This window comes from Gossypium raimondii, chromosome 12 (assembly GCF_025698545.1).
Source record: "Gossypium raimondii isolate GPD5lz chromosome 12, ASM2569854v1, whole genome shotgun sequence".
NCBI classification, from domain to species: Eukaryota; Viridiplantae; Streptophyta; class Magnoliopsida; order Malvales; family Malvaceae; genus Gossypium; species Gossypium raimondii.
The window spans coordinates 4,477,564-4,487,294 of record NC_068576.1 but is presented as its reverse complement, the minus strand read 5'-3'; the positions used below and the strand labels follow the sequence as shown (position 1 = coordinate 4,487,294).

General features: G+C 36.0%; 1 protein-coding gene across 1 annotated transcript; it reads left to right on the top strand.

Moving 5' to 3' along the window:
- Positions 1 to 454: 454 nt before the first annotated feature.
- On the top strand, positions 455 to 5,043 carry LOC105762935 (beta-galactosidase 13). The gene is made up of 18 exons (XM_012580912.2): positions 455 to 679; positions 773 to 981; positions 1,086 to 1,152; positions 1,233 to 1,325; positions 1,408 to 1,551; positions 2,096 to 2,190; positions 2,292 to 2,397; positions 2,521 to 2,605; positions 2,688 to 2,806; positions 2,878 to 3,045; positions 3,146 to 3,321; positions 3,410 to 3,519; positions 3,591 to 3,700; positions 3,792 to 3,899; positions 3,987 to 4,088; positions 4,221 to 4,366; positions 4,454 to 4,799; positions 4,896 to 5,043. The coding sequence occupies exons 1-18, from the start codon at positions 455 to 457 to the stop codon at positions 5,019 to 5,021; spliced, it is 2,535 nt and encodes an 844-aa protein (XP_012436366.1). The 3' UTR covers positions 5,022 to 5,043.
- Positions 5,044 to 9,731: the final 4,688 nt, after the last annotated feature.

Sequence of the window (9,731 nt, the reverse complement as noted above, 5' to 3'; positions counted from 1 at the left end):
TAAATTCATTTAAATTAATTTTAAAGATTATTAATAGAAAAATAGAAGCCCAAATAAAACAACTGAAGAATATTTACGCATTTATTTGTTTATGAGAAAATAAAATGATTTAAAATGTATGAATATTTGGTGAATTTATGAATTGGTTACGTGTGTGTGCGCGCTAATTGACATTGATGCTCACTCTGTGCAAATGATTCAAGAATAGCCAATAATAGAAAACTCGGAAGGAGTAAACATTCAAAGCTTAAAAATATGTCACCAAAGCAACACGAATCCGCAACTTCAGCCAATACCTCACATTCATCCATGTCTTTCTCCTGGTTTGTTTTTAAAGTAGAGAAGCTCCCAAAGATGCTTTATTCCATTCCTTTCTAGTTTCTTCAGTTCAAATAAATCCATTTGATATAAAACCCAAAAGGAAAAGCAAGTTGTAGCGAAATATACAAACAAGATGGTACAAGTAGAACCAGGTCGTATACTTTTGATAACCTTTTTGTCCACCTTGCTGATTACTTCCAGCATTGCTCAAAAGGAGGACGAGGAGGAGGTGGATCCCGATAGCCCTGAAAGTACCACACCAAAGGAGGTGACTTATGATTCAAGGTCTTTGCTCGTTAATGGCAAAAGAATGCTTTTCTTTTCAGGCTCCATACATTACCCTCGCAGCCCCCCAGATGTAGGCATTGTTTTTAATTTTTTGTGTCGTTTAATATTCCGGTGGAGCTTTGATGCATTTAGAACTAATTTTTGTTGTTCAAATTTGGTTCAGGCCTGGCCTGATCTCATCAGAAAAGCTAAAATGGGAGGCCTGAACATGGTTGAGACCTATGTTTTCTGGAACGTCCATGAGCCAGTTCAAGGCAAGTACAACTTCGAAGGAGAATACGACTTGGTGAAGTTCATTAAGTTGATTCAGCAAAACAAAATGTTTGCAATGCTTCGAGTTGGCCCCTTTGTCCAGGGTGAATGGAACCATGGGTAAACATTGAAATTCCTCATCATCTTCCTATTTCTTATTAAATGATTTAATCTTCTATATATCAGCTTTAAAAATCGAGTTTTCATTGTAACGAAACATTCAGAGGATTACCATATTGGCTAAGAGAGGTCCCCAACATCATATTCCGTTGTGATAATGAACCATTCAAGGTAATCTGTCATCTTCTCCGAGCACTCTAATACTGTAAATCCACAGGATTTTAATCGATTAAAGATTTAACCTTTTGCAGATGCACATGAAAAAATTTGTTACATTGGTGATTGAGAAAATGAAGCAAGCGAAGTTGTTTGCTCCACAAGGAGGCCCTATTATAGTATCACAGGTTTAGTTGATATACTCTTTATCTGAAACTTGTAACTAATGCTATATCCTTTAATCTAATATTGATGACTTATGTTTGGCAGATTGAGAATGAATACAATACTATTCAACTAGCATTCAGAGAACGTGGAGACAGTTATGTTCAGTGGGCAGCAAAGATGGCCCTTTCCTTGGATACCAAAGTCCCATGGATCATGTGCAAGCAGAAGGATGCCCCAGATCCAATTGTAAGTTTCTGTCGAGGCAACACTATCCCTGCTCGGGATTTTGTCCCTTGACTTTACCGAGAGCTTTAGGAGCATTAAACATACGAAACCATGGAAAGCTGAAGAGTTTACAGATGGTAGGACTCGAGAACATCACCTATGGCATAGTGGTAGCATCCTCCCGATAAATGATCTATATACTGTAAGTCATGGAGTCGAGTTCAATCGTGTGCAAACTCTTCAATTTGTCTCCTCCCCATAAATGATCTATATACCATAGGTCATCGAATCAAGTTCTATCAAGCGTAAACTCTTAAGTTCGCAGCAGTTTTACCTGTTCAAACACTCCAATGAATTTCACCCTTATGAACCCATCAAAGCTTTCAGCAGAGTCGAGATATAAAACCTCAATGGAGACAATACTGGGTTAATAAGGGCCCCACTCATTTTGATTGCTCAAGTATCAGTTAGTATAGAAAATATTGCAAAAGTTTTCAACATAATTCAATAAAGAAAAAGACGGAAAGCCTGCTTTTTTCCTTTGTTTATGCATTCATTGTTTCAGATTAATACATGCAATGGAAGGCACTGTGGAGATACTTTCACGGGTCCAAATGGTCCCAACAAGCCTTTCCTTTGGACTGAGAACTGGACTGCACAGTAAGTATTCGATTATGAATGATGTTCACTCGAAAATTCTAATGCGTTGTGATATAGGCTGATGTTGTGGCTATTTTCAATGCGGTTTTTTGAAAATTCAGGTTTAGAGTATTCGGAGACCCGCCATCTCAAAGATCAGCAGAGGATTTGGCATTCTCGATTATTCGATTCTGCTCCAAAAATGGAACTTTGGTCAACTATTATATGGTAGGAAAGATGCTTAACTGTCTTGTCTAAGTTCAATTCTTATCTAAACGGCACCCTTTTCAGACATAGCTCATTGGTCTTCTTTTTTTTTTTTTTTTTTTTATTGTGTGTGTGTGTTTCAAGTACCATGGTGGCACAAATTTTGGCAGAACAAGCTCTTCTTTTACAACAACTCGCTACTATGATGAAGCGCCTCTTGATGAATTTGGTAGGATTTAAGAATATTCTTACTGATGATCCCTGGATGAAGTCCTCTCTGTACAGCTAATTTTTACATGTGAATATTGTAGGTTTAATAAGGGAACCAAAATGGGGTCACCTCAAGGACGCTCACAGGGCCGTAAATTTGTGCAAGAGGGCTTTATTTTCCGGCTCTCCTTTTGTTCAAAAGTTGGGTCCAGATCAAGAGGTAAGGGATGGAGGTGGTTGGATCAGATAATTGGATATGGTTAAAATGAGTTAAGCTATTGTGCAATGCAGGCTCGTGTGTGGGAGCAACCTGGAACTTCACTCTGTTCAGCTTTCTTGACAAACAACAACACCAAGAAACCACAAGCGCTCCGTTTCAGGGGTCAGGATTATCAACTTCCACCTCGCTCCATTAGTATCCTCCCTGACTGCAAGACTGAGGTTTTCAACTCTCAAATGGTGAACTGAACTAAATTCCTGACCCTTCATATCTCCACTTCTGTTAACACTACAAGTTGGCCAGGTCCCTAAATAATTTAATCTTGATTATTGAACTCAGATCACAACACACCATAATTCAAGAAATATTGTAAGATCCATAGCTGCAAACAAGAACTTTAACTGGGAGATGTACAGAGAAGTTGTTCCTGATGATCCTGGAAATAAGCTCAATGAGCCAAGGGAGCTTTATGAATTGACAAAAGATACATCTGACTATGCTTGGTACATAACTAAGTAAGTCAATAAAAAATAAAAACCTGTCAAAAATGGATATTGAACTGTGGGGATTATTTGATCTTGTTCTACGAAATTCTTGCTGCAGACTCGATTTAGGTCGACGTGACTTACCAATGAAAAATGAAATCCTCCCAGTTTTAAGGGTTGCAAGTCTTGGCCACGGACTCCATTGCTACGTAAATGGAAAATACATAGGTAACTGCAGCATTCGGAGTTATATTCTATGTTATTCAAACTCAGGTGTCTGATCTCGGTGCTGGTCTTAGGTAGCGCACATGGTAGCAAAGTTGAGAAGAGCTTTGTTTTCCAGAAACCCGTAGAATTTCAGGCAGGGAGTAATCAGATTGCTCTATTGGGGTTTTTAGTTGGACTTCCAGTAAGGCTTTTCTGCAACTTAAAAAACAACTGTTGGGGATTAATTGAAATTTATAGCAGCTATTGATTATAGCTTTTCTTTATTAATCAAGGATAGCGGAGCCTACATGGAGAAAAGGTACGCTGGGCCTCGTTCCATCACTATCCTAGGTTTGAACACTGGAACACTTGACATAACATTAAATACTTGGAGTCATCAGGTATGACTATCAACTTTTTCACTTTCTATATACTAAATTTCAGTCTATATTGGTTGCCCAAATAATATACTTGGTAACTGTTTTCAGGTTGGACTTGATGGAGAAAAAAACCAAATATATACCCAAAATGGCTTCCCGAAGGTACAATGGGTAAAGGGTGGACCATCCGAAGGTGTAACATGGTACAAGGTAATTCCATTGCAACACTCTTTAATTTTTTTTAATGATTTGAAAAACGAAGTATGTTATGCAAAAAAAAAAAAAAAACAAAAGAACAAAAAGAAAAGAAAAGAAGAAAAATGAAAGTTGCTTGTTGAATAGGGATATTTTGATGCACCTGAAGGAGACAATCCAGTTGCTGTAAAGATGACTGGTATGGGGAAAGGTATGGTTTACATCAATGGTAGAAACATTGGGCGATATTGGATGTCTTACCTCTCTCCTCTTAAGCGGCCAACTCAATCCGAGTACGTAAAAGCCATAAGGAACTGAACTATGAACCAGATGAAACTAAGAAAAACTCTAATTCGTTTACGCAATGCAATCTAATTCAGGTACCATATCCCAAGATCATACCTTCAACCAACAATGAATCTTATTGTTATAGTAGAGGACGAGAAAGGTGACCCTAAAAATATTGAGATAGTTCTGGTTGACAGAGATACCATTTGCGGTTTTATAACTGAAAATCACTTACCGTCAGTGAGGTTATTCGAAGGCAAAGGTGGCAAACTTGTAGCCTTGGAGAAAGATTTGAAACCAAGGGTTGAACTTGCATGTCCAGGCCAGAAACAAATTGTTGCCGTGGAGTTTGCCAGCTTTGGTGATCCTTTTGGTGCCTGTGGGCACTACGTCGAAGGAAACTGCACATCTCCCGTAGCAAAGCAAGTTGTTGAAAAGGTAATTAATCTCTATTTCCTATCCTACAGCTTCTGTTTGTAACATGAATTTCAAAGTATTTCTTACAACACACTTGGGGTTTTCTTTTTAAAACAGTTTTGCTTGGGAAAACCAAGCTGCAAGATCCCTCTGGACACCCCGGATTTGCACAATAAAAATGAAGCATGCCCCGAAATGAAGAAGACATTAGCCATCCAAGCCAAATGTGCTTTTAAAGCGTAGTTCTAAACCTGCTTTGAGAATTTCATGAGCTAAGCCTCATTTTGTTTGATTGTACAAAGTCATTTGCTATTTTATTTCTGAAATGAATTGACTGTGCGATTTCCAAATAATTTAACATCTTCTTTTACTTATTTTCCTTTCAAGAAATAAAATATCATTTCTTTGTTATTCGGTTTTATTGTTTTAATGTCTAACAGTAGTACTTCATTTGCATCATTGTTGAAACAAATAAAAATTATATTGATAGTCAAAACTTAGACTTACTCATGTTCAAAAAATTAACTCAATGTATCAACATACAAAAATAGGATAACTAAAGTCTAATAGATGATAAAAGAAAAAAGAGAGACATTTAGTTTTGTGTCAACATTTTAATAGTTTATCTTATATTGACTTTTTTCCATTATTAGTGTAAAAAATAATTTTTTAATAAAAAAATAAGGGTGCATTTAAGAATTAAAACATATGATATTATCTTGAGTATCAATTCTAACAAAATTTGATAATCTAATCCAACTAATCAATTTAGGAACCCTAAATCCAAGCTGACCAACCACTCTCACTTTAGTCAATCAACCTTCCTAGGGTTTAGCCACCGGTCATTCTAGATGCAAACATTCCTACCTTGTTATAACACATTCAAATAAATGTGAAATAAAAGAGAAGGAAACTAGTTGCTCAAGAATCTAAAAATTCAAGAATTATGCTTGAATGAACGATCACTTGAACTCACAAGCGATGATTGTTGGTTTGGCAAAAATCGTAACAAATCCCAAAATAAAACTAAAAATAAACTTCGATTGAAAATAGCAAAGTGTTTGAACAGCTGAAAGAAATCCATCAATCTATTCTAAAACCCTCAATAATCTTTTAAAGAAATAAGAATAAACTAAAAAATGCCTCCTAATATGTTCTCTTGAACTAATATTTATAGTGTTAATGTATTATGACCAATTTGGGCCTACTAATTCCAATATTACAAGTTAATGTCAGTTGTACGGACAGAAACACCCTTTTCAGAAATTCTGGATCCTCGGGCCCAATGTCGCAACACTCCATAACAATGCCATGACTTTATGGACAATTTGCTTATTTTTTGTGTGGATTGAATGTAGCGACATTACTTCTTGATTTCGCAACTTTGTCGGCCAATGTCGCGACTTTGTGATTATGGTGCCGTGACTTTGTGTTCGGAAGCATGCCTAATGGATTTTGGTTAAAAATTTGGCTAAATGTTAATGTTTGCTTCAATATCGCGACTTCCTCCTTGAATGTTATGACATCCATGACAGTCCACTAACTCCTCGACTTAGGTTGTTATCATGCACACTCAATCAACTCGTTAGTTCTTCCTTAGGCCCGAATCGGCCTAAAAGGTCACAAAACAACACAAAAATTCAATTTATTCAATCTAAACTTAAAACTAAATAATTCTAAAAATAACATAAAAGATGTTGTTGGGGATCAACCCAATTAAGCAACGGACAAGTAAAAACAGCAGAAAAAATTGAGAAATTGAACATACAAATTTAACGTGGAAAAACCCCTCCAAAGAGAATAAAAAACCACGGGTAAAGATAATTTTACTATAATGGAAAAAGAATGAAGAGTACAAAGATGAAGATAAAAACTAAACCCCGAAAACAAACAACCCTCAAAATGTAAACACAAAATTCTCCAAAAGTGTTATGAGTTATAATCTCTAATGATTGTATTTTCTAAGGTTGTAAAAGAGTCTATTTATAGGTTAAATTCACAGGTGAAATAATAATAAAATAATCTAGACTAATCAAAGTTTGATTGAAACAAATAAACAGAGTTTAACTAGAAGATTATTTCTCAAATTTGACTAAAATAGGAGTCATACTTAACAAATGTCCAATTTGACTCATATTTCCACAAAGTCGTCTTTGCTAAAGCCTGCCACGGGCCTATCTTGAACTATGCAGGGAATTAACTGAGTCGAATCTGTGCTTAGAAACTGGAAGACTTCTAGCCTTCGACTTGTACACTGCCAACTCAAAACTAACCCGGGTCTGATTTTTACGAACATAGTGCCCTAACTTTTTAAAACTTGCATCCAAAAGAAAACCTCTTTTCAACGAAATGATCATACATTTTTCCCTCCTATGACTAAGTTGCCTCCACTCAAAACGAGTTGACTTTGACTCTATAACGGACAAGGGACGTCTAATTTCACCGGTCACTGTAGAACCTTCCAGAATTTAAAAACTGTCTGTCCTTTTACCTTTTAACAAAACGAGAGCTCCACCAGATACCTTAATGTCACTTGACTTGATATTGATTTTACATCCTTTCGAGTCTAAAATACTCAATGAGATGAGATTCTTTCATAAATCAGGTACATACCTGACATCTGAGAGTGTCCTAATTGTCCCATCATGCATCATAATTTTAACAATACCAATACCAATTACCTTACTGGATGAATCGTTTCCCATGCGCACAATTCCACCTTCAACCGGGCTGTATCTGGAGAACCATTCTCTATTGGGACATATGTGGAAAGAACATCTCGAATCTAGGATCCACTTGGACGTAAGCTTGGAGTTATCGCTCGTTGACTCTAACAAGAAATCATCACTGCTTTCATCGGCCAAATTAGCATCAGCTACATCTTCCTCGCTACTCTGAACAGCTATTTTATTTCGCAATTTATGACAATCTGCTTTAACGTGACCTAACTTTTTACAATAGCGGCACATTTTGTCTCGCTTCTTTGATGCTACCAAAACGGAAGCTTGCCTATCTACCTTGCTATCCAAACCAAACTCATTATAGAGTTTGTCTCTACTCAAAAAATGACCCTTCACATCTTTGAACAAGAGTTTGTCTTTACCATAAATCAGAGTCTCCCTGAAAGACTTGTATGAAGAGGGTAAAGATCACAATAATAGCATATCCTGATCTTTATCGTCAATCTGAACCTCAACGTTCTTTAGATCATTTAAAAGAGTAATGAATTGACTGATGTGATCTCTAAGAAGCTCACATTCATTCATGTGAAACGTAAATAGACATTGTTTCAACACTAAACGATTAGCCAGAGACTTAGTCGCATAAAGAGTTTCTGAACTTTTCCACAAGGTGGATGAGGTCTTCTCCATCAATACCTCCTGCAAAACCATATTCGTGTGGCACAACTAGATTGCAGACAAGGCCTTTTCATCAAGCTCTTCCCATTCTGTTTCATTTAGATTCTCAGGCTTTTTCTCGATAACAACCTTTTTCAGGCTAGTTTGAACTAGAATTGTCATCATCAGAACCAGCCATAGATTGAAATTTATGACACCATAGAACTTCTCAATTTCAAACCTTGTTGTTGCCATCTCTAAATGGGTTAATCTACGAAAACTGAACTAGCTCTGATACCACTTGTTGGGGATCAACCCGATTAAGCAATGAACAACTAAAAATAGCAGAAAAACTTAATAAATTAAACATACAAATTTAATGGGGAAAAACCTCTCCAAAGAGGATAAAAAACCACAGTCAAAGATAATTTTACTATAATGGCAAAAGAATGAAGAGTACAAAGATGAAGATAAAAACTAAACCCCGAAAACCTGAAAACAAAAAAACTTCAAAACGTAAGCACAAAATTCTCGAAAAATGTTATAAGTTCTAATCTCTAATGGGTGTATTTTCTAATGTTGTAAAAGAGTCTATTTATAGACTAAATTCATAAGTCAAATAATAATAAAATAATCTAGACTAGTCGAGTTTGATTGAAACAAATAAACAGAGTTTAAGTGGAAGATTATTTCTCAAATTTGACTAAAATAAAAGTCATACTCAACAGATATAAAATGACTTGAATACAAGTTTCTTAAGTAGCGAAAAGAGTTTAATTTTTCATAAATAGATTATGGCAAACTTACAGACACACACCTACTAAAGGTTGATTATTTGTTTGCTCATTTTTATTCTCTTTTTATTAAAGTGTGTAATTAAGGTTTTTGTATAAAAAACCTTAAGAGGATTAAAGGTTGCTAGTTGAGCCTTATAAAAGCTAGAAGGTTCCAATTTAGCCACAAAAACTAGGGGAAATGGTTCTAACTTAGCTTTTTAAAAGTTAGGGATTATAAATGTTATACATTATGTAATACCCCTAACCCGTATCCATCGTTGGAACAGGGTTACAGAGCATTACCGGAATAAATAGATCAAATACAAACATTTCATAACATTTCTCATTTATATCAGAAATTAGTCATAAACAATCTTATTGTCTCTTATATGAGCCTTCGAGGCCCAAAATATGCAATAGAAATAAGTCGGGACTAATCCGGGTACTCAGAGAATTTTTCACAAAATTTTAATATTTTTCCTAAGTGCAAAGTACACACGCCCGTGTGGTCAGGTCGTGTGGCTCACACGGTCGAGAGGCACGTCTGTGTCTCAGGCCCATGGGAAAATACTTGAGCATTCTATTTTGCAATTTTAAATATGCAAAGGACACACGATCGAACCACACACTCGTGCGTATGGTCGTGTGTCACACACGGCTGAGGCACACGCCTGTGTCTCTACCCGTGTGGACAAAATAAGGTCATTTTCAAGCCTTATTTCTCACCCAATTGGTCTTCCACCTGCATTAACATTTTAATACTTTCACAATCAAATTTTTAATATACTTACAAGATTTCCATCATTTAACTATTTCAAGAACATATCAAACACATTAAG